Source organism: Microcaecilia unicolor, chromosome 5 (assembly GCF_901765095.1).
Source record: "Microcaecilia unicolor chromosome 5, aMicUni1.1, whole genome shotgun sequence".
Classification (NCBI taxonomy): Eukaryota; Metazoa; Chordata; class Amphibia; order Gymnophiona; family Siphonopidae; genus Microcaecilia; species Microcaecilia unicolor.
This window is the reverse complement of record NC_044035.1, coordinates 218,673,054-218,698,959: the sequence shown is the minus strand read 5'-3', so window position 1 is coordinate 218,698,959 and position 25,906 is coordinate 218,673,054. Positions and strand designations below refer to the sequence as shown.

Genomic DNA, 25,906 nt, shown 5'->3' with positions numbered 1-25,906 from the left:
TGGGCTCATTGATCTCATCTTATGGTTTCCAGTATTATCTTTATGCTGATGACACCCAGCTGTATCTCTCCACACCTGACATCACCGTGGAGACCCAGGCCAAGGTATCGGCCTGCTTATCCGACATTGCTGCATGGATGTCCACCCGCCACCTGAAACTGAACATGGCCAAGACCGAGCTTATCGTCTTTCCACCAAAACCCACTTCTCCTCTTCCTCCACTCTCGATCTCAGTTGATAACACCCTCATCCTCCCCGTCTCATCTGCCCGCAACCTCGGAGTAATCTTCGACTCCTCCCTCTCCTTCTCTGTGCATATCCAGCAGACAGCCAAGACCTGTTGCTTCTTCCTCTTTAACATCAGCAAAATTCGCCCTTTCCTCTCTGAGCACACCACCCGAACTTTCATCCACGCTCTCATTACCTCTCGCCTTGACTACTGCAACCAACTCCTCACTGGCCTCCCACTTAATCACCTATCCCCCCTTCAATCCGTTCAGAACTCTGCTGCACGTCTTATATTCCACCTGAACCGATATACTCATATCACCCCTCTCCTCAGGTCACTTCTCTGGCTTCCGATCAGATACCGCATACAGTTCAAGCTTCTCCTTCTTACCTACAAATGCACTCAGTCTGCAGCCCCTCATTACCTCTCTACCCTCATCTCCCCTTACGTTCCCGCCCGAAACCTCCGCTTGCACGTTGCTCTGACCTGCTATGTGAGCCGCGGACAGCAGCTCTAGGTGGCGCTCGGACCAGTCGCAGATCTGAGACGCCTCCGCAGCCAGGGCCCTGCACTGAGAGCCGCCCTGGCGATTGATATAGACCACTGCTGTTGTGTTGTCTAACAGAACTCGGACAGGACAACCCTTCAGCGTCCTGTGGAAGGCCAGAAGAGCCTGAAATATCGTTCTCAGTTCCAAGCGATTGATGGACCATCCCGCTTCTGCAAGTTCCACAGACCCTGAGCATAGCGTCCCCAGCAATGAGCTTCCCAGCCCGAAAGGCTGGCATCCGTTATCACCAGACACTAAAAAGGAAGAGCCAGTGGCATCCCCTGCCGCAGCCTGCTGTTGGAAAGTCACCAATCCATACTGTGCTGGGCCGCAGGAAGCCACCGTAGTCTGCGTAGGAATTCCTTGGAAATCGGAGATCATTGCTGAAGCAGAGCAAGCTGCAGCGGTCTCATGTGAGTTCTCGCCCAGGGAATCACCTCTATGGTGGCCGTCATCGATCCCAGGAGCTGAACAAAGTCCCAAGCTCGAGGGCGAGGCATCCGCAGGAACAGGCGGACCCGATTCTGAAGCTTCAGCCGCCTACTGTCGGGAAGAAAAACGAACCCCGAAGCCGTGTCAAACCGGACCCCCAAATACTCGAGAGACTGAGAGGGGGTCATATAACTTTTGGGCATATTGACTACCCAGCCCAGAGTCTGAAGAATTGTAACAACTCTGGCTGTGGCAAGTCGACTCATCTGCCGAATCCGCTCTGATGATCCAGTCATCGAGATAAGAGTGAACTCTGATACCCTCTCGCTTGAGAAAGGCAGCCACTACCACCATGACCTTGGAAAAAATCCGAGGGGCAGTCGCCAACCTGAAAGGCAAGGTGCGAAACTGGAAATGCTGGCTCAATACCACAAACCGGAGAAACCGCTGATGTGAATATGCCAGGTGGGAATATGCAAGTACGCTTCTTTGATGTCCAGAGACGTGAGAAACTCTCCTGGATGTACCGCCGCAATGACAGAGCACAGGGTTTCCATGCAGAAGTGTCGTACTCCTAAGGCCTCGTTGACTCTGTGTAAGTCGAGGATAGGTCTGAATGACCCACCTTTTCGAGGCACCACAAAATAGATGGAGTAGCGACCGCAGCCGCGTTCTGCGGGAAGAACCAGAACCACCGTTCCGAGCTTCAGCAACACCTGCAAGGTCTCGTATACTGCTGCCCGCTTGACGGCAGTGCCGCATCGGGACTTCAAAAACGCATCTCCTACTGGGACGGCAAATTCTAGCCGGTAACCTTCTCTGATCAGGTCTAGGACCCACTGATCCGAAGTAATCTTGGTCCACTCCTCGAAAAAGAGGGAGAGATGACCTCCTACTGCGGGAACCGACGAGTGGACCAGTGCCCCATCATTGTGGAGGACGCCCCTGAACTCCTGGACGTTGCCCGGACGCCGCCGCTCGTTTGTCCAAACGAAAGGAGTTCCTCTGCTGGAAACGGGTACGTTGACCAAACCCCACAGAGCGCCCCGGGTGATACCTGCGAGCTTCGCGAAAAAGTGGCATGGAAGAGGAGGGAAAAGAAGGACTTTTGGAAGAAGGCCTCGGCCTATCCTCAGGCAACCGTTGGCACTTAGAGTCCCCTAGGTCCTTAACAATCTTCTCCAAATCCTTACCAAATAAAAGAAGGCCCCGAAAGAGTAACCTCACCAGCCTTTGTTTAGAGGCCATGTCAGCCGCCCAATCCCGGAGTCAAAGAAGGTGGCGGGCAGCAACCGCCACAGACATCTGCTTAGCCGAAGCTCTGACCAGATCATAAAGGGCATCAGCCAAAAAAAAGACAGGGCAGACTCCATGCGCGGGCCGACCTCAGTGAGGGAAAGGCAGGCCCGGGCTGCATAGGAACTGCAAACAGCCGCCCATAAGGAAAGGCCCGAGATATCAAAGGACCGCTTCAGCGCAGATTCCAGCCGCCTGCATATCTTTCAAAGCGATCCCTCCCTCCACCAGGAGAGTAGTCTTTTTAGTCACAGCCGTGACTAAAGCACCCAAAGAGGGTCAACTAACTTTCCCTCAGGGGATAAAGGTGACACATAGCCCTGGCCACCTTCAAGGGACCCTCAGGGTCAGACCATTGAGCTGAAATAAGCTCTTGGATGGAAGCATGCATGAGAAAAGCCCGAGAAGGCTTCTTAGTGCTAGCCATCCGAGGATTAATAGAAGAGGCAGCGCCCTCGTCAGGATCTTCAATACAAAGGGCCTGTAAGGCATCAGAAATGAGAGCTGGCAGCTTGTCGCGGTGGAAAATCCGAACCGCTTTAGGGTCATCCAACTCCTATGGCAAGCAGCCACCCTCATCTGGATCATCAGTCCTTGAAGGCCTGCCAGACCCCTCAGACTCCCCGAAACTAGACCACGGGGGAGAACAGAGTGAAGAGTCCCCCTCAGACGGGGTAATCACTCGTCTATGCTTAGCATCAGCCAAAAGCTCAAGGGAAGAAATAAAGTCTCCAGCAGACGCTGGGCTATCAAGAACCGGAGGCAACCCAGACCGACAGGAATTGTCAGGAGCCTCAGGCAGTGCTCTTTTTAACATAAAAGCCTTATGCATCAGCAGCACAAATTCAGGAGAGAAAAACTCACCCTGTACATTCGCCCCCACATTGGGGGAAGAGGAGGCAAAAGCTCCTCTAGAAACATCGAAACGAGGTGTCCCCCTGCACTCAGACCCCTCCGCAACCGCGAGGTACGTGTCACGCGGCACCTCCCAACTCCGGCGGGCGGGAAGAATCACCGCCCACCATGCTTGTGCCAGCATTAGCATCTAGGCAGCATGTGCTGCAAAGCCCCACTGCTGATCTGCGTTTCCCACAGTGGGAGCAGCACTTATCTCCTTCAGCAGCCATCAAATACAGAAAACAAAATGGTGCCTTCACGCCAAAACTTACCCCGCACAGAGCACTGTCAGCGGGAACCTCCCCGGAGGAGCTAGGCACCACTCTCACCTCAGGAGACAGAGTCAAACGAGCTGCGGTGAAGCTGCACCGAACCAGGAGCTCAGGAGAAAGCATCTCTCTGTTTTTTTTTTTTTTTACTGTGAGGAAAGTTAGAGGCAGGCAGCCACAGAGGAACTCCGGGAGGAGGGGGAATGGGGTAAGGCAGAGACAGGGAAAACCAAGTATGCCTTTAAAGTGGGCACCACCAGCCACAACACCCCCTGCTCTACTGGCAAAGCACAGGAACCACCCCAGGCAGAAATCCAGGAGCTGAGGAGTGACGTCCACACCTCCTGGGAGCAGGGTTGCCAGCTGGGAAAAATATTCCCAGCCCAAAATGAGCCGTAAACCCGCCCAAAAAACACCCGTAGCCAATCCCCGTCTCCCGCGTCACCGAACCCCACCCCCCGCGTCGCTAACCCCGCCTCCCACGTCACTAGCCCCACCCCCTAAAAGGCTTCTATTGGTCCAATTTGGACCAATAGAAGCCCCGGAAAAGCTTCTATTGGACCGAATTGGACCAATAGAAGCCCCGGAAAAAAACGCCGAACTCGCACAGCGGCGACGGGAAAACCGCCCAAAAAACCGCATTACTCCCGCCGCCACTGGCGAAAACCTGCCCAATTGGGCGGTAAAACCGCCCACTTAGCAACAATGCCTGGGAGATAGAGAACACTGAAAGCACATGGTGTTCCAGGATGCCCAACCCCCTCTGCCTTCAGTATAACTCTATCTCCACCTGCTGGTAGGCAGATACAACCCATCAGTTAATGGATTAATCTGCTGTTGATGACAAGGAATACAAGTTGCGCGGGACCCGAATTCTGTCAACCTATGCGCAGATTACACAGGAACCTAGCTTCCCAGCCGGCCGGCAGGGAGCAGTCTTTGCAGTCTGGGCTCATCAAGGTCTTGTTAGATTTCGGGACCTAATGGAATTGGGGGAAATAAGGACTTTTGGGGAATTACTGGAGTCCCATGCCTTGCCTGCATCAGATTTCTATGCTTATTCACAAATTAAACATTCCATCCTTAAGCAAGGATGGTTGAAAACTGATCCAGACGAGACTGAGCACTTGGAGAGTCTGTGGGTCTCTATAGGCAGGATGGGGAGGGCTATATCCCTTTTATATCGTTATATAAGGGGAGATGATGCTGTTAAATATGCTTGCATGGGAACAAGATTTGGAATGCGAGTTAAGCATGGCAGAGTGGAATGCAATATGCCTGGAGGTGAAAAAAGCATCTATATGTGTTCTGATAAAAGAAAATGCATACAAGGTATTAAGTAGATGGTATTATACACCGGATTGGGTGAAGATTGTGTATCCTGATTCCAGCGATCAGTGCTGGAGATGTGGAAAGGCCATTGGCACCTTTTTTCATGTTTGCTGGTTATGTGCACCCCTTAAAAAATTTGGGTTGGAAGTGGCTCGTAATCTCACAATAATTCTGGACTCTGAGTTTCCCTGTGAACCTAAGTGATGTCTTCTGGGATGGGGAAACGGAAGAGGACTAAAATGGCAGCGACGTATAAAGCGCCTTTGTCTGGCGGCAGCAATTATTGCCTCTCACTGGAAGTCGAGGACTGGACCCACCAAACATAATTGGTTAACAAAAGTCAAACTGGTGGCCGAATTAGAGAAACTGACAGACCGTAGACTAGGGCGATTTGACCCAGAAGTGACAGAATGGTCACATCTGGATCATATATTAGATGCAGTGTGAATGTTATAATCATTAGAGTAATTTGCATTTGTGGGAAAATGTGGGGTAGAAACGAACTATAAATAAATAAATAAATAATAAAAAGGGTGGGGAGGGTATTCAGGAAGGAGGGTTTGGGACTGATGGGGGGGAAGTACTATTGGGGGAAGAGGGGATCGATGTTAGGGATAAAATGGGGATGGAGGGTGGGGTTCTAGCTAGTGAGCTTCTGTATTAGATCTGGAGGGGGACCTCTGTCTTATATTGTTTGTATTCGAACATTACACTAACGGTTAAGTGTTGTTAATCTATTCAAACCTTTCAATAAAATTTACAGTTAAAAAAGAAACAGGCACCGGGTCGATTCCTAGGGGAGCTCTCATGAGTGGTGGCTGTTTGCTGTTGCTGGACTTCAGGCACAGCTGCAAATGAAAGGCTGTGCAGCTGCATCTGCAGCCAGACCAGCACCGATTGGAGGGTCACAAAAGACTGTGTGGGCCTTGGCCCACCCATAGTTACACCTCTGGTTTGGAGGAAAGAAAGGTGAATAGTAAGTACTTCAAGGATCAGTACCAACAATACCAATGCAATACTTCCTGACCGCTGTTTTCCCAATGCTAAGGTTCAATGCGGTATACATTAATGGAAATAAAAATGAAATAAAGCAATAACAATCAGAACAATATCAGTAAGAAAATTAAGCCCAAACAAACGTTTTCAACATCTTACAAAACTTAAAATAATTTTGTTCAATTCGAATAATTAGTGGAAGAGAATTCCATTTACGGAAAATAATAACCAAGAAAATAGTGCTAATTATCCTCATAAGGTGTGATAAAATAAAGAAAACTTAGAAAAAAAAGCAAAAATAATGTAAAAAATATATACGGGGAAGGAATGAAATAAGGTAAACCCTGAAAAAGGTATTAAAAAAAAAAAATTCAGGCTATCTGTGAGAAATGGATAACAAAAGCATTCTTCTCTCCTCACTACGGAAAGAAGAAATATGCCTGTCCCGTGCTCTCAAGGCGAGTGGGAAGGCACTTGTATATGTGCGGTGGAGCTCATCTCACACTCAAAAACCTATTTTTAAGATTGTTACAAGCTCCGGACCAGAAACACGGTCCCGCTTCACCCATCTGTGAGAATTATAGGCCTGCTTGTCCTCGGAGAAATACCAATTACACTTGAAAATTTACCCCAGTATGATCAGAGAATTCTCAACATCATCAGAATGGTATAATTGTCTTTGTTTATTCTGTTTTCTGCTTTTTAATTGTTTCATTTTTGAAACACCTTGGACCTGAGTCACCAATTCTACATGAGTCTCAATCAGGATTTCGATCAGATCATAGTACTGAAACTGTACTAGTGTCGGCAATGAACACATTCAAAAAAACGATCGCAACCGGCAAGAACATACTCATACTACAATTCGACATGTCTAGTGCCTTCGACATGGTGAATCATGAAATACTATTACACCTACTAGAGTACTTCGGAATCGGAGGCCCAGTTCTCAAATGGTTTGAAGGATTCCTCACCACCAGATCCTACCAAGTAATAACGAGCACGGACAGATCGCCACCCTGGAAACCAGAATGCGGAGTTCCTCAAGGATCCCCCCCCTCTCACCAACTATCTTCAACCTAATGATGATACCATTAGCCAAACTCCTAGCCAATCAAAACCTCAACCCTTACATATATGCCGATGATGTTACGATCCAATTCCCGTTCAAAAGTGACTTAAATGAAATAACCAACGAGATCAACCAGAGCTTCCAGACCATGCACTCTTGGGCGGACTCATTCAAGTTAAAACTCAACGCAGAAAAAACTCAGTGTCTAGTTCTCACCTCCCAATACAATACAAACAACTACCCCACAATAACCAAACCCTACTGCACACTTCCTATCTCAGAAAATCTGAAAATCCTAGGAGTCACTATTGATCGAAACCTCACTCTCGACACCCACGCGAAGAATACGACGAAAAAAATGTTCCAATCGATGTGGAAACTCAAAAGAATAAAACCTTTTTTCCCAAGGAACATCTTCCGCACCCTAGTACAGTCATTGGTAATAAGCCACTTGGCCTACTGTAACGCTATGTACTCAGGTTGCAAAGAACAGACCATCAAAAAACTCCAAACAGCCCAGAACACCGCAGCCAGACTCATTTTTGGAACACCTAAATACGAAAGTGCGAAGCCCCTCAGAGAGAAACTGCACTGGCTCCCGCTCAAGGAACGAATCGAGTTCAAGATCTGCACGACTGTACACAAAATCATTCACGCAGAGGCCTCACTCTATATGTTAAACCTAGTGGACTTATCGCCCAGGAATGCCAAAAGATCGGCCCACAAATTCCTCAACCTGAATTTCAACCAGCTGTAAAGGAATGAAATACAAACAGGCTTATGCTACTACCTTTGCGTACAAAAGTACACAGTTGTGGAACGCACTACCCATGTCCCTAAAAACCATGACCAATCTAACCAGCTTTCGCAAAGCTTTGAAAACACATCTCTTCAACAGAGCCTACAAAAGTCACCCTCAATGAAACAAATCATTCCTTAAACCACCCAAGTACACCAAAACACCTCTCACATGACCTTACCTAACACTTTCTATATAAATTCCTCTCTCACCCCAGCTTATGATCGACTGTTTTCTTAAATCATGTAATAACGTTCTCATTTCCATACTCTGTAAGCCACATTGAGCCTGCAAAAAGGTGGGAAAATGTGGGGTACAAATACAATAAATAAAATTCTGTACCTAAGGGAAAAGATCTTGGCAAATCAAGCTCTTTATAAATTATTTTTGCAACACATATATAAACTGACAAATCAATAACATTTCTTTAATCTGAGAATGAATTGCTCTGCATTTCTTCCTTTCCTTTATCTTAATGTGCATGTATTTCTCTGTTCTCTCTCTTAGAAAGCAAAGAACAAAAAGGGTAGAGTACAAACAGTAACCACTATTTGTTTAACAATTTAGTGTGAAGGCACTAACCCAGTGGTTCCCAAACCTGTTCCTGGAGGCACTCCAGCCAGGCAGGGTTTCTAGGATATCCACAATGAACATTCATGAGAGATATATGCATGCACTGCCTCCACAGCATGCAAATCTCTCTCATGAATATTCATTGTGGATATCCTTAAAACCTGACTGGCTGGGGTGCCTCCAGGATCAGGTTTCAGAACCACTGTACTCTTTAACTCAGATTTTCTATTTCAGAATATACTTTCTTTGAATCAACAAATGTATTATTTACAGAGTAGACTCTACAAACACCTTACCTTTACTATGCTGATAGGTTTCCGAGACAGGTGGAAGGTGGTGTAGAGCAGGAAAGTCAGAACCAGGATGAAAGCTCGGTACCTGTCAGTTAAAGCAGTATATCAAGCCATGAATAAATAAATCTACAGCAAGGCTTACATGAAAATTAAATAACCATGGGATCAATATTTAACAGGGTTTAAAGTGGACAGGAAAGGCTGCTTCCTGCTGAAACCTCGCTCAGCAGGCTGTCCCTGGAAATTCAGCAGCAGTTAACCACACAATGCCACTGAACTTCCCCTCTGACTGAAATGGCACTATGTGGTTAGTGCGGAGCAGTCCGTGGGTTAAGTAAGGGACGAACCAGTAGTTATGCAGGAACAATCCATATTAAGTGCCGGTGCCCCCATAGCTAAGTGGGTACATAGAACCACACAAAAGGCAGTCCCCATTTAGCTATATGGGTGTCAGCCCTGAATACAACTTCAGCTACTGACCCATATACTTCAATAAAGATGCACAGATCTGGCTCCAGAATTGAACACCCGAGTTAGATTCAGCCAGCAGTTTTAAAACTGCTGACCGCCATGGGCTGATTACCAGGTGGTATATGCACATTCGAAACTCAAACCACAGTCTCACACCCACTTCACTGTGCTTCGTAGTGGAGAAAAAAAGCCTCAGTAACACCACCCAGCCAGCCCAAGAATATCAGACTATAAGGCACGGGCCCGGCGCACCATAATCTGGCTCAAAATAAGCTCCACAATAGCTTAGTGTTTCGGGGTTCATATGATAAGTTCATATATCCATAGATCACAGAATGCCACTGTACTTCATTCTTTACAATATTCTACTGTCTTACAGCTGCATATCACTTAGCTTATATGCACATTACCAGATAGCCCATGGGTAGCACTTCCATACAGAACATCTCAGCTCCATTTCTGAACCAGATGCCCAAGACTGGGCTGTCTAAAACTCAGAGCTATACAACAGTATCACTCACAGCACCTGGATTGATGAGTAGTTGTTGACATCCCTGAACAATGACAGTCATAACTGGCAAATTGTTAAGACTATTTTGAAAGTTATTTTATGGTGTATGAAAGAAAATCGGGGGGTGGGGGGAGATGCATAAAGCTCCACTGAAATGTAATGAAGTGGAATTTTATTTTAATAATAGAAAAAAAAAAAAAAAAAGAGTCCATATCTTCTCATCTTTTCTCTTCAAATTTGTCAACCTCACCACCACAAACAGCATTCCAGTTATGTCAGTGACTCTTGTCAGACAGATAAGATGATCCCTGACATTACCAATCTGTGGCTGGCAGGGGCTACCACAGTAACAGCAGCCATCTTCTTTCCCTTTTTGAGCTCAAACACATTATCCCCAATTATGTACCAGAGCCTGTACCTAAGCCTACAAGCAGCATTAGACAGCAGACTAGAAAAACCTGCTACCTCCTAATCCTGGGGAGGAATGAAACTATCATCAAAATCCAAAAACAGAAAGTCAAGTCAGCTATTGATTTAGCGGCCCTATTTCTAAGCAGCGCCAAAATGTGTCCTATGCTATCCCCAGTGCGGGTCTTTCCTGCACGCAAAGGCCACTTTTAGTGCTGCCGGTAAATGGCTGAATTTCCTATTACTGCAATAATAGTCACATGCTAATTTTTCCTTTAGTACATGGCTATTACTGAATGAGCATTTATCGACACCTATTTTGTAGGTGATAAGGACTCACGTGCTAACACTGCACTAATCAGTTAGCATGCAGCAATGTCCACCAATTAGCATAGCTGTGCCCACTCTCCACCCCCAAATACAGCACCAGCACTAAAAAGTAAATTGTTTTTTAGCACATGCATAGTCTACCGCAGGATGCCCGAGTGTGCCCCATGGTGGTGAATTTTAATGCATTGGTGCTTACCGCAGTTTAGTCAAAGGACCCCTTAGTCACTGTGATATTTCAAATTTGTTGACAAATTTTCATCCGGTGCTCAGTGGCTTAGGAAGGGGGGGTGGTGGGGCGGTCCGCCCCGGGTGCACGCCACTGGGGGGGGTGTTGGCTCGCTGGTTCCCTGCTCTTTCTGCACCAGAACAGGTTACTTCCTGTTCCGGGGCAGAGAAAGCAGGGAAGCAGCAGAGCCGACGCAGCTGTTTTCTCCTATTTGTGAAAGGCTGGTGGAAAAGAATTATAAATTTCAGTTGCAATACTCAGCGACTTTGAGAATTCTCTGAAATGGTCGCTGGCATTCTTATGATTCTCCGGAAGGAGTATCTGACTGGTTGAACACTGCAGACTCATGACAATCATGGCCATGTACAGCGACCAGTAGTGATGAGAAGAACAGGCGGCATCGCAGAGAGCATGTCCTGAGGGTCCTTTCTGAGAGACATTAAATGGGCTCATTTTCGAAAGAGAAGGACGCCCATCTTTCGACATAAATCGGAAGATGGACGTCCTTCTCACAGAAACGTCCAAATCAGTATAATCGAAAGCCGATTTTGGAAGTCCCCAACTGCACTCCGTCACAGGGACAGCCAAAGTTCAAGGGGGCGTGTTGAGGCGTAGCGAAGGCGGGACTTCGGCGTGCCTAACACTTGGACATCCTTGATCCATAATCAAAAAAGAAGGATGTCCCTGATGAGCACGTGGACATTTTATTACGACTAAGGCACAAAAAGGTGCCCGAAATGACCAGATGACCACCGGAGAGAATCGGGGATGACCTCCTGTTACTCCCCCAGTGGTCACTAACCCCCTCCCACCCTCAAAAAACATCTGTAAAAATATTTTGTGCCAGCCTCAGGTCCATGACAGCAGTATGCAGGTCCATGGAGCAGTTTTAGTGGGTGAGTGCACTTCAGACAGGCGGACCCAGCACCATCCCACCCCCCACCTGTTACGTTTGTGGAGGAAACAGCGAGCTCTCCAAAACCCACCACACCCACATCTAGGTGCTCCCTTCACCCGTAAGGGCTATGGTAGTGGTGTACAGTTGGGAGTAGTGGGGTTTGGGGGGGGGGGCTCAGCACACAAGGTAAGGGAGCTATGTGCCTGGGAGCAATTTATGAAGTCCACTGCAGTGCCCCCTAGGGTGCCTGGTTGATGTACTGGCTGTCAGGGGGACCAGTGCACTACAAATGCTGGCTCCTCCCACAACCAAATAGCTTGCATTTGGTCATTTCTGACATGGACGTCTTTGGTTTCAAAAATCGCTGAAAATCAGAAACGACCATGTCCAGGGACGTCCATCTCTAAGGACAACCAAATTTAAGGATTTGGATGTCCCTGACGGTATTTTCGAAACGAAAGATGGACTTTCATCTTGTTTCAAAAATATGGGTTTCCCCGCACCTGGATCGGGACGTTTTGCAAGGATGTCCCTTTCGAAAATGCCCCTCCACGTGTACTATAGCCTTGCTAGCCATTTTTTAATAACTTTTATTCTTTTGTGTTAATTATCGTTTTCTATTATAGACGCTATGGACTCAATCAATTATTTATTTCCCCCTGCTAATGTAGCACACTCCTATTTTCAGATGCTCATCTGGGGCTGGAGGGTATGCATTGGAAGTTTTCGAATGTACATTATTTCTTTGTGTTAAATAGCAGCCATTATCACAGATGTTGCAGGTGTGTGCGGTGGTGAGTGCAAGTGTTCCCCCCCTTTTCTGACCCACTAATGTGGCTTTTTTTCCGCATTTAGGTGCATATCTGGGGTTGGGGGGAGGCACTGGATGTTTTGGCATGAAAGTTGTTTCTTTGTGTCAAATATTCATTTAAAAAAACAAAAAAACAAAGAAACATTTTTTTTTCTCTCTCTCTCTCTTGAATTCAGAAGGAAAACCCTCCAATGCATATACACATGATCTTTTGACCCTTTGCACAGTTATGCGATGGGTCAAGTCTAGTTGGTTAGGTAGGGGGGTAGGGAGGGAGGGGGGTTGTTAGGTGGTTGGCAATGCGGATCTGGATGTTAATTGTGCTAAATAAAGGATTGTTTCATTTCTCCTTGGGGACTGCATGGGACAAAGGACTTCTGTGTGAAGGCTGGGCACTCAGGAGTTTTCTGTTTCAGCTTTAGTGATTCACACTGAGACATGGAATGGGGACCCTAACTAACCCTACAATTTCCTGGAATGTGTCTGACATCACTTCCCCCATGAAACATACTAAAATATTATCTGTGTTACGTAATAAAGTCTCTCTTGCGTGCCTTCAAGAAACTAAGTTGTTGAACACTGAGAATCTGAAGTTACGCCAGTGATAGGTGGGAGAGTGTTTCTTTTCTTCAGCTCAGGGGAGAAAGGGGGGGTGTAGCTATTCTTATTAATAAAAATTTGTAGTGGAATGGGAGATATCTTCTACTTCACTTGAACATTATAGGTCAAGAGGTTTTCCTACTTAATATATATGGGCCTAATGTTTATGATCCTGCTTTTTTTCAGCATGTGGTGCGGTTGGGTATTCAGCACTCCACAGCCCCTTGGATTATCCTGGGAGATTTTATTCAGGTTATGGATGGCCAACGAGACCATTCCTCCTCTCTGGCTGGTATGGCAGTGGGTAGAGGAAGGGGCCTGCCTTATTTATATAAAGTGTGATATTTAGTGGATCCTTGGCGTCTCTTAAATCCTGATGTCCAAGACTATACTCATCTTTCTCGTGCTCATGGCACCGGGTCCCGTCTTGACTACATTCTCATGGATGCCACTCTTTTCCCACAGATTATACATGCTGAGATTGGTCCCATGGAAGTTTTTGATCATTCCTTAATTTGGGTGGATATGGACTTAGGCTCATTGCGGCTTCTCTGGAATCAGTGGAGATTTTCCTCTTATTTGTTTAATGATACACACTTTTAGGATTATCTGCTTCAGAAATGCTCCAACCTGTCTCCTCACCTGATTTTATCATTCACCACTGTGGATTTTATACAAACTCATCACTAGGTAACTCCACCTGTACATGCCCCAGAATGTCCATTTTCAAGTGCCCAGCATAAAATTATCTGGATGAAGGGTCATGATTGGGGGGCTCTAGCTCTTGCATTTCATCACCTTTTCTTCAGGAGAGAACATCAGCCTTATTATTCTGGGTTCCCTTGGGTGAGGATGAAATTGAAGTACAAAAGGAAAGATTGTAAGTTCATATTTCAAGAAGTCTTGAGAAACTCCAAGTTCTTATGATGCATGTAGACCTGGACGGTAGTATGCTTCCTCAAGGAGATGGTGCCATTCTTCAAAGACAGTTTTAATAGCCAAATTCCCTGTCATAAAAACGATACTTTCTTATTGCCGCAATCGTCTTCCAGGAATGAAATGCATTTGGATGAAGGAGATTTCCCAGTGTCTTCTGATGGGAAAGTTTAGCACTGCCAAGTTTGTCAAGTACTGGTGCAAATGAGAAACCACTAGTTATATGCCAAGCTGGAAATACATGAATTCAATATGAGATCTAGTGAGGTGTTGAAAGGTGAATTTCTTAAGACAAAGAGCATCACAAGATATTCAAAATGCCCATACTGGGTGTGGAAGATATTCTCCACTCATCTCGCTTTTGTATGTAAATAAGATTGTAGGCTCCATGAAGGTCAAGCTTTGTGAATATCTGAACTGCTTGGAGATGTTCCAATGTTTCACTAATAAGTAGGAGTGGATTTTAATTCTGGACAGTCATGGCATTGAGCACACAATAATCTATCCATGGTCGGAGTGAGCTATCTTTTTTAGGCACAAAGAAAATTGGGCTCTCAGAGAGGTTGAGGGCCTGATAAATCCATTCTTCAGGTTCTCTTCAAGATATTTTCTTAACAACTTGAATTCTGACTCCGAGACTGAGTAAATTCTGCCCAAAGGGACTGTTGCCCTGGAATTGAAATGTGATATTCATATGGTTTGAGGGGTAAAGAATCCACAGCTTATATATTAAAAACCTCCCAATATTCTGAGTATTTCTCTGATATATGCCCTGTTTCCTCCTGGGTTGCCGCACATCCTTGGTTTTCAATAGCAGAATCCCTTAAATCATCCTGCTTCATTTACAGATTACAAACAAAAAAAGCACCACTGGGCCTTCAAGAAAGAGATAATAGCCGTCCTTTATTGTGAAGATGACCCAACACGGGCCGTGTTTCGGCGCACAAGCGCCTGCCTCAGGGGTCAAAATATATCTTCACAGTGTGTAAACAGGGATTTTCAAACAATCTTGATAATTTACCAGCAACCGCTAGACGTTCATTCGAGCAAGATAGACGCTGTCTGTATTTGAAAACCGCCAAAATACAGACAGCGTCTGGCTTGCTCGAATGAAAGTCTAGTGGTTGCTGGTAAATTATCAAGATATATTTAGACCCCTGAGGCAGGCGCTTGTGCACCGAAACACGGCCCGTGTTGGGTCATCTTCACAATAAAGACGGCTATTATCTCTTTCTTGAAGGCCGATGGTACTTTTTTTGTTTGTACTGTATGCTGTAATACCCTCTCTTTTGTGATTTCATTTAAAGATTAGACAGACGGTGCTCTTAGCAGAACATAGATGGGAAAATGATCGCATGAGTTTTGCACCGGATATGAGGCTCATGCCATTTCAACCAGGACATTCCCAGAATTATGGTGAAATGTGATGCATGGATTAAATTAGAGCATATCACTTTCTGGTAACCATGGTTCATAGTCACTAAGAGGTTCGGTCTCTAGAGTTACAGGGCCCAATGACAAGAGTAAGCCACGAAGACTAATTTCCACAGCTATTCATACTTTTTTCTTTTACCAAAACTTGATGCTGCTGCCAATGACAAGAGTAAGCCACGAAGACTAATTTCCACAGCTATTCATACTCTTTTCTTTTACCAAAACTTGATGCTGCTGGCAAAGGTAAGGTCCATGAAACATACTGAGTCTCCCAAGTTGATTGTGGTATGATGTGCTGGGAGTTCCTTGTCTTACCAGAGAGGGCAGATGAGGGTGACCGCATGAGCAGTTTGGGTACCCATCTTAAACCTTGAGTCTTAGAGGGAGGCTGTAGTAGAGGCCTTTCCAGTATCACCTATCCTTCTCCTGTACTGGTAGGCACTGTCCTATTGTACCCATTACCATGGGCTCCTCTAGAGGTTGTGGTCTCTCTCAGAACACAACTTTGCAGCTCAGATCAGTCCTATCCATATGTCTTTTCAGAACACATTCTAAGTGTCTTTCTGTACAGACACAAAGCCAGAACAGCTTCTCTAGGTGGAGCTGAAACTCTAGACATACCAGTTCATCTTTAACAGGAGCAATTAGGGCCCCACTGAAAGTGGGCTTGGAGTGCTGGCTCATTCCAAATCAAGATTATCAGCTTAGTATTGGAATTCTGAAGCACAATCTTACTGTTTAACAGTCCTGGCGAAGAGACATTATGTAGGTTTCAGCCATCTGAGCTTGATCCTGTTCACCAAAAACCTAAGAAAGAGAAGCCAGAAAGTATTCCAGGTTGTTCAGATCAATAGTGTTCTGTTCTAGCAAAGGGGTGGTCCGTTCCAGGGCTTTCTTTGTGAATAAGTTTACTTTGATGGAGTCAGACAGATACATATACTGATGAAATGGGAACCGAAGCCTGCATTGTTGTAGGAAACCACTCAACTCTTCCCAGGTACCATCAAACTTCTCTGGTAATGGTGTATGTAAGTTTGGGGGTAGGGCTGGAGGGCTTCTATCCTCTGCTGAAGGTTCCTAACCAGTCACCTAAAGGTTTTCTAAAGATGCTGCAAGGGTTTCCAAATCTCTGTGACAGATTCCATTTTTACCTAGCCCCCTGGTTCTGAGCTGTATAAGCTGTCAGAAGCTCCCCCGGGCAAGAGCAGAGATAGAGCAGCTAGGCTTAAGGCAGAGTGGAGCAGACAGGCATGGTGCAGAAACCAGGCATGAAGCAAGAACTAGGCACAAAGCACAGTAGAGTAGAACTCTCCACTAGGCTATAAAGAGGAGCTGGATAGCAGTAAATACAGGGCAGGTCAACAACGGAATGTTGTACAGTAAAAGCAAGGGTGTGTGTACTTCTGTCTGATCCAATGGACTCCTCCAGGGAGGGGGGGGGGGAGTTTCTTTCTACCACTGGAATTCATATTTCCTTGATCATGGGTTTACTTAGTTATTGGGATTTATTAATCACCTTGTAAGGGGTCTGGGAAAGATCCGACTGAAAGAGTGCTGAGTCAGGGGCTCGAGGAGAAGGTATTCTTAAGGAAGAGAAGGTAAAATTATGTATAATCATACCTGATAATTTTCTTTCCATTAATCATAGCTGATCAATCCATAGACTGGTGGGTTGTGTCCATCTACCAGCAGGTGGAGATAGAGAGCAAACTTTTGCCTCCCTATATGTGGTCATGTGCTGCCGGAAACTCCTCAGTATGTCGATATCAAAGCTCCATCCGCAGGACTCAGCACTTAGAGAATTACACCCACGAAGGGACACTCTGCCCAGCTCACCACCGCCGAAACGGGGGAGGGGAATTAACCCAGCTCATCCCCACACAAGTGGGGGAGGGGAATCCGTCCAGCTCATCCCAGCGGAGCGGGGGAGGGACACCACACCCGCCGATGCGGGGGGATCTGGCTTATCCTGCAACCGCAACCGCGGGAGGAGCTGACTGACCCTAACACCGCCGAAGCGGGAGGGTACAAAGCTGCCCTACAGCCGCACGAAGCGGGAGGGAGTGCCGGCAGAATTTTAAGTCTCAATCCAGCCCCGTAAAACGGAGGGGAGAGGAATGCAGCAGCTCACTGTAACACAAACTCGTCTTAACTCTTGAAGAATCCAAGTGAAAAAACTTGAACACGAAGTCTTTCTGAAGTAACTGAAGACTAAACTTGAACCTGAAATGCAACCAGAATAAAAACAGTACAGATATCTGGGAGGGGCTATGGATTGATCAGCTATGATTAATGGAAAGAAAATTATCAGGTATGATTATACATAATTTTACCTTCCATATCATCAAGCTGATCAATCCATAGACTGGTGGGATGTACCGAAGCAGTACTCACCCAGGGCGGGACAATGAAATCCCTGACCTCAACACCGAAGCTCCAAACCGGGCCTCCGCCCGTGCAGCCACAGTCAAACGGTAATGCTTGGAGAATGTATGAGCCGAAGCCCAAGTTGCCGCCTTGCATATCTCTTCCAAGGAGACGGATCCGGCCTCTGCCATCGAGGCCGCCTGAGCTCTCGTGGAGTGAGCCTTCAGCTGGATAGGCGGCACCTTCCCCGCGGCCACATAAGCCGCTGCAATGGCTTCCTTGACCCATCTTGCCACTGTAGGCTTAGCAGCCTGCAGACCCTTACGAGGACCTGCAAACAGGACAAACAGATGATCCGATTTCCGGAAATCATTGGTCACTTCCAAGTATCTGATGATGACTCGTCTCACATCCAGATATTTAAGAGCAGAGTACTCCTCTGGGTAGTCCTCCCTACGAAAGGAAGGGAGACAGAGCTGCTGATTCACATGGAAGCGAGAAACAATCTTGGGCAGGAAGGAAGGCACTGTGCGAATAGTCACTCCTGCCTCAGTGAACTGCAGAAAAGGCTCTCGACATGAGAGCGCCTGGAGCTCAAAAACTCTTCTGGCCGAAGTGATAGCCACCAAAAAGACTGCTTTCAACGTCAGGTCTTTCAGAGATGCCCTCGACAAGGGTTCAAAAGGCGGCTTCTGCAATGCTCTTAGTACCAGGTTGAGATTCCACGCAGGCACCACTGAGTGCAGAGGAGGGCGCAGGTGATTAACTCCCTTGAGAAAGCGCACCACATCTGGCTGCGAAGCCAGGGAAGCACCCTTCAGGCGGCCCCTGAAGCAAGCCAGAGCCGCTACCTGGACTTTAAGGGAACTGAGCGACAGGCCTTTCTCCAGACCTTCTTGCAGGAACGCCAGCACTGAAGAAATTGGAGCAGTGAAGGGAGAAAGTGAGCCTGCTTCACACCACGCTGCAAAGATACGCCAAACCCTGGCGTAAGCAGTAGAAGTAGAGCGCTTCCTCGCTCTCAGCATAGTGGCGATGACCTTGTCTGAGAAGCCCTTCTTCCTCAGACGCTGCCGCTCAATAGCCAGGCCGTAAGACCAAAGGGGGAGGGATCCTCCATCACCACGGGACCCTGATGTAACAGGCCCTGCTCCACTGGCAGCCGCAGAGGATCGTCGACTCAATCCGGACCCACCAGGATTACCCTGCCGGGATGCTTTGCCACCCGGTCTAGCACCCTGCCCAACATGGGCCAGGGCGGGAACACATAGAGAAGCTCTTGTGTCGGCCACTGTTAGAGAAGAGCATCTACTCCCAGGGATCGAGGGTCCCGTCCTCTGCTGAAAAAGCGCGGCACTTGGCAATTGGCCGATGACGCCATCAGATCTAGGCTCGGCTGGCCCCAGCGCTTCGTGATGTCCAAGAACGCCTGAGCAGATAGCTGCCACTCTCCGGGCTCCAAGGTATGGCGACTGAGAAAGTCCGCCTTGACATTCATGACTCCGGCAATGTGGGCCGCTGAAAGCTGCTCCAGGTTCGCTTCCGCCCACTGGCAAATATTCATAGCCTCCTTGGCTAGAGGGGCGCTCTTGGTACCTCCCTGGCGGTTGACATAGGCCACAGCCGTGGCATTGTCCGACAGGACCCGTACAGGCTTCAACACCAGTACCGGGATGAACTCCAAAAGCGCCAACCGAATGGCTCTGAGTTCCAGGAGGTTGATAGACCACTTTGCCTCTGCAGGAGACCATAGCCCCTGCGCTGTCCTTCCCAAGCAGTGGGCTCCCCAGCCCGACAACGAGGCGTCCGTCGTGACGACAATCCACTCTGGGGTCACCAGAGGCATTCCCGCAGACAACTTGTCTGTCTGCATCCACCAGCTCAGCGCCTTGCGCACTGCTGGGTCCAAGGGAAGGTGCACAGCATAATCCTCCGACATCGGAGTCCAGCGCTGCAGCAAAGAGTGTTGAAGTGGTCTCATATGAGCCCTGGCCCAGGGCACAACTTCCATCGTGGCCGTCATAGAGCCCAACAGCTGCACATAGTCCCAAGCCCGAAGGGGAGAGGCTACTAGGAACTGGTCCACCTGAGCCTGAAGTTTGACAATCCGATTGTCTGGCAGGAACACTCTGCCCACTTGGGTGTCGAATCGAACTCCCAGGTACTCCAGGGACTGAGTCGGGCGCAGCTGGCTCTTCTCCCAGTTGATGATCCATCCCAGGGAGCTCAAAAGAGCAACTACCCGGTCCACAGCTCTGCCGCACTCTGCATAAGAGGGGGCTCGGATCAACCAGTCGTCCAGATAAGGATGGACTTGTACCCCTTCCTTTCGTAGGAAGGCCGCGATGACCACCATTACTTTGGAAAAGGTCCACGGAGCAGTAGCCAACCCGAAAGGGAGGGCTCTGAACTGGAAGTGTCGTCCCAGGACTGCAAAACGCAGAAAGCGTTGATGAGGAGGCCAGATGGGAATATGTAGGTACGCTTCCTTGATGTCCAAGGATGCCAGGAACTCTCCTGCCTTCACTGCCGCTATAACAGAGCGGAGAGTCTCCATGCGAAAGTGCCGCACTTTCAAGGCCCGATTGACCCCTTTGAGGTCGAGGATAGGCCGGACAGAACCTCCTTTCTTTGGTACCACAAAGTAAATGGAGTAACGTCCCTTGCCAAGCTGACTTTCTGGCACCGGAACGACCGCGCCCAGGCGGATCAGATTGTCCAAGGTCTGCTGCACTGCCACAGCTTTGACCGGAGACTTGCAGGGAGAGAGTACAAACCCGTCTTTTAAGGGTCGGCAGAACTCTAGTTTGTAGCCGTCTCTGATGACTTCCAGCACCCACGCGTCTGAAGTTATTGTGGTCCACTCGCCCAGAAACGAGGACAGCCGTCCTCCAATCTGCACTGGGGCGTGGACCAAGACCCCGTCATTGGGTACGAGACCCTGGGGGAGGACCGGAGGGAGCACCTCCGGGACGGCGGTCTCTGCGAAAGGAATGCTGCTTGGGGGAGAAATTCCTCTTAAAGGAAGAGGGGGCAGAAAAACCCGACCTGCCCGGGCGGTACCGACGGGCTTCCTGAAACCGTCCTCTGGAGGTACCGGGACGAGCACTAGCCCGAGCCCTGACCTCTGGTAACTTCTTGCCCTTAGACGTGCCGAGATCGGTCACGATTTTGTCCAGCTCGACCCCAAAGAGCAGCTTGCATTTAAAAGGCAATCTAGCCAGGCGGGATTTAGAGGCGTGGTCAGCAGACCAATGTTTCAGCCAAAGCCACCGCCGCGCAGAGACTGTCTGAGCCATGCCTTTAGCTGAGGCTCTCAAGACATCATACAGCAAGTCTGCCAAATAGGCTAAGCCCGATTCCAGGGCCGGCCAATCAGCCCTCAAGGAATGATCCGAGGGGGAAGCCCGCTGTACCATAGTCAGGCACGCCCTGGCCACATAGGAGCCGCAAACTGAGGCCTGCAAATTTAAAGCAGCCGCCTCAAAGGACGACCTTAAGGCCGCCTCCAATCTTCTGTCTTGGGCGTCCTTTAGGGCTGTGCCACCTTCCACCGGCAACGCCGTTTTCTTAGTCACCGCAGTGATCAAAGAATCCACGGTAGGCCACAGATAGGCTCACGTTCACTCACAGCCAAAGGATAGAGGCGGGACATAGCCCTAGCCACTTTAAGGCTCGCTTCTGGGACATCCCATTGAGCCGAAATTAAGGTGTGCATGGCATCATGCACGTGGAAGGTTCTAGGCGGGCGCTTCGTCCCCAGCATAATGGCAGAGCCAACAGGGGCTGAGGGAGAGACGTCCTCCGGAGAGGAAATCTTCAAAGTGTCCATGGCCTGTAACAACAGGTTGGGCAAATCCTCTGGGCTAAAAAGCCGCGCTGCAGAGGGGTCATCCGCTCCATCCGAGCGGGGATCCGTCTCCTCCAAGGAATCCTCAAAGGACCGTTGGGAGACCTCAGACACGCTGCCCTCATCTACATCGGAGGAGACAAATTCCTCCAAGGCCTGGGAATCAACCCGAGGGCGTTTACCTCTGGGAACCTCAACCTCTTTACCAGACAAGGGAGCAGGGGCAGCGTTGTGCATGAGGAAGGCCTGATGCAGCAGCAAAACAAACTCGGAGGAGAAACCCCCCAGACTGTGCACTTCCGCAGCCTGGGCAACAGCCCTAGACGCACCCTCAACCGGCGCTCTCAATAGCGGGGGAGAGACATGCTGCGCATCCAAAATGGCGTCCGGCGCGAAACTCCGCGAAGGAGCCGCACGGGAAGAACGGCTCTTAACTTTAGCCGCTTCTGTGCCGTCGCCCAAATTAAGGGCGTTCATGGCATTAATGTCTCCAACCTCAAGGGCGGCCCAAGAAGAAGCCGTCCGAGCCGCGTGGCCGGCCAAGATGGCGGAGGCGAGGAGCGGGGGATGGGCGTTTATGGCGGGAAAAACCGCCACGCCGGAGGAAGGACCGGGACATTCATCGGTCACGAAACTGTCACCCGACAAGGGCGAATCAGGCTTTAAGACCCCCGCATCCCCTCTAGAAGCGCTCAAGCGACCCTTTGCGCCCTCGCCCTCCGACGCCATATGCCACGAGGAGAAGAATCGGGGAACCCCCTGCCCGCTATAAAAAGGTAAAAATTACCTGCTGTCCGCTCCGAGTTGTAACGACCTGGTGTCCCAGTGAGTAGCTGCAATAGACGCTTAAATAAACGTCGAGATAAACGCCTTTAAAGACGTTCAAAATTTTTTTTTTTTTTTTTTTTTAACGGAGCCAGCGGGAGGGGGGAGAAAAGGAGGGACCTGGCACCACCAGGTTTGCACTTGCTCAAAAGAGCCCTCAACCCCAGGCACTCAACAAAACCTAAAAATTAGGCTTGGAGGCCTAGCCAGAGCTGCTGCTGTGTGTGACCACCACCTGCTGAGATAGAGAACATACTGAGGAGTTTCCGGCAGCACATGACCACATATAGGGAGGCAAAAGTTTGCTCTCTATCTCCACCTGCTGGTAGATGGACACAACCCACCAGTCTATGGATTGATCAGCTTGATGATATGGAAAGGTTCACTCTCAGGTTCCTAGTACACATGAGATTCGCCCCCTAGTGGCTAAGAAACCGGTCAGAATATTGAGTAGGGGAAGGAACTACCATTCCCATAATGCATCACACCCTAGGCAAACCTTGCAGGGAGGGTGGGGAGGATGATTGGGAAATGGTCTCTGATCAGGGTGATGAGGAGCAGCTGTGGAAACCCTGTGGGGAGGAGGCTATGGAGTATGATAAGATGGAGGCAGTGGAGGGGCTGGAGGAGGAATGTATGGAGATTTCAGCTCTAGCACGGACCCAAGGGGGTAAAGTAAAAGGTTTCCTATCTGCTACTATAAGAAAAATGTTTAGGACTGGGGAAAGAAGGTTGATGCAGTGGGGAAGAAGCCTGTGGAGGATGTTAGCCTGATGTATTGCCTATGAGGAAAAGGAGCATTATGGAAGAAGGGGAGGTGGGGAGAAGTGAAATTAAAAACTGTCTTGTTGAGTGATTTGGGACTGTCAGAGGGAATGCACAGAGGGTGCAAATCTTGTGAAACTGACAAACTGCTGAGGAGTTAAGCAGCGTCAGAAGTAGTGGGACACTTATTAAGACTTCCTAAGGAAGTGAGCTGGACTATGTTAGAAAGGGGAACCTATAAGGGTGTGCCCTATCAGGCTTATTTTCGAAAGTGATCGACGGCCATTTCCCGACATAAATCTTGAGATGGCCGGCGATCTCTCAAAAGCGGCTTTTTTGACAGCATCGCCGCTTTCCAGTCGCCTTGCCGGCGAAAGTTCAAGGGTGCGTGCCGGCGGCTTAGTGAATGCAGGACATGGGCGGGCATGGGCATGGCTACCAGATGGCCGGCTTTCACGAATAATGGGGAAAAAAGCGGCGTTAATCAGTATTTCGCCAGGTTTACTTGGTCCTTTTATTTTCACAACCAAGCCTGAAAAAGGTGCCCCAACTGACCACTGGAGGGAATGGAGGATGACCTCCCCATACTCCCCCAGTGGTCAGCAACCCCCTCCCACACTAAAAAAAATACAAATCAAAACCTTTTTTTGCCAGCCTATATGCCAGCCTGAAATGTCATATCCAGCTCCCTGACAGCAGTATGCAAGTCCCTGGAGCAGTTTTTAATGGATGCAGTGCACTTCAGGCAGGCAGACCCACGTCCATCCCCCCTACCTGTTACATTTGTGGTGGTAAATGTTAAGCCCTACAAAGCCCCCCAAAACCCACTGTACCCACATGTAGGTGGCTATGGTAATGGTGTAGAGTTGTGGGGAGTGGGTTTGGGGGGGATTTGGGGGCTCAGCACCCAAGGGAAGGGAGCTATGCACCTGGGAGCTTTTTTTGTATTTTTAAAAATTTTTTAGAAGTGCCCCCTAGGGTGCCCGGTTGGTGTCCTGGCATGTCAGGGGGACCAGTGCACTACAAATGCTGGCTCCTCCCATGACCAAATACCTTGGATTTCGCCGGGTTTGAGATGGCCGGCATTTTTTTTCCATTATCGCTGAAAAACAAACCCGGCGAACTCTGGCATTTGGCCTGGCTAAACCGTGTTATCGGAAAAAAAAGATGCAGCCATCTTTTTCGATAATACGGTTCCGGCCAGCTGTTGCGCTGCCGCCAAAATAGATCGCCGGCGAACTATTTCGCCGGCGAAGTTCGATTATGCCCCTCCACGTGACCAAGGATTAAACCTAATAAACCTCCAAATTATAAGAAGCCTTGAATTGCTGTGCATTTTGTTGGAGCTTGATGTAAAATACTGAAGGGTGACTGCCATTCAGAAAGGGTGCCAGAGTCAGCGACTACAGAGCAAGGACCGGACGGTGGTTGGAGCCTTCTAGCCAATGGTGAAGCCAGGAAAGCTAAGCAGGAGCAGCCCAGATCGATCACTGGAAAGGGGACCTGGTGACAACCTTTATGAAGATATTCACTCAGTAGCATAGCCAGGTTGAGGGAACGGGGGGAGCGGAGAGCTGACGGCAAACGGCACCAGTGCGTATTTTAAACATGATAGATCACATGAAAAATAGGCGCTGGCACAAGTCCATTTGGGGGAGCGGCTGCTCCCCTGACGATCCATTTAGCTACGCCTCTGGAGTCATCCAAGGCGGTGTACAGGTACAATTTAACAATAGCCCCAAAACGTCCTACTGCAGCAGAAACTCATCTGCCTGAAATTCAAGACATTTCTAAGTACTTAATTTTTTCAACAGAATGGAACTTCAGCATGTTGAGCTTGTAAAAACATTGAGCACCTAATTAATGAAACTCCTTAAGTCATTGAGCCAACAGCTCAGTGGTGTCAAAGACTTTGTGAATGTGTCACAGTTGAAGGAGGACACTTTGAACACAAATTATGAGTTAACTAAAAAAAAAAACAACACTATTTTGTTTCAATAATATGGATTTCCCCGCCCCTGCCCCTTCGCAGGGACATCCTGCAAGGACGTCCTCAAGAAAACTTGGGCGCCCCATTCGATTATGCCCCTCAGAGTCACTCAACCATGTATTTTTCTGCTACTTGCTGTGTGTATGACCTCCTTGTCACAGACACACATAGAAATAACACATACACTTGCAAACACTGAGCACACACTCACACGCATGCATGCAAGGGGACTGAAAAGAATGCCTTCCTCGTGTGTTTAATCCCCCCGTCCTAAATACATCACCAGAAACACCTCATTTTAACCTGGCTAAGTATGCCATGAAAGCTGGCAAGTAGCTTTGAAAATTTTCCTCTAAAATCTCAGTAAAATATATCTTTAACCAACTTACAGCTGGTCTTGGGAGAAACGTATCAGACAGCTAATTCCAGGTGGGAGAGGAGCCATTTACTTGTGTCTTGAGGTAGCTCAGCACCTGAGCAGCTGCCACAAAATTGACTCGCACAGTCTAAATCTGGAAATAGAGGACTCTGGTTCAGAACCACATTGAACCCAGTGCAACATGGAATATTCTTTCCTGATGAGGTGGAAGATATGGAATTTGATGGCACGACTTCTCTTCTTTTTGTACTGTCACAAATATCTGCAAAAATAGAGAAACTTAATTATAGAAATAGGCAGGCACTCTGTGCTATGAAAAGATTAGAACTGCTGTGATGATATGAAAAAATTCTGGGTAATTATCTTG

The 25,906-nt window shown here is 48.2% G+C and overlaps 1 protein-coding gene across 2 annotated transcripts in view; it reads right to left on the bottom strand.

Moving 5' to 3' along the window:
- Positions 1 to 25,906, bottom strand: part of SLC37A1 (solute carrier family 37 member 1) — a 260,315-nt gene that overhangs the window by 197,027 nt on the left and 37,382 nt on the right. For both annotated transcript variants that reach the window (XM_030203782.1, XM_030203783.1), the window contains exons 2-3: positions 25,550 to 25,801; positions 8,742 to 8,823 (exon numbers count right to left, since the gene is read on the bottom strand). In XM_030203782.1, the coding sequence (XP_030059642.1) occupies positions 8,742 to 8,823; positions 25,550 to 25,605 (138 nt within the window). In that variant the 5' untranslated portion in view covers positions 25,606 to 25,801. The remainder of the gene's footprint in view (positions 1 to 8,741; positions 8,824 to 25,549; positions 25,802 to 25,906) is intronic.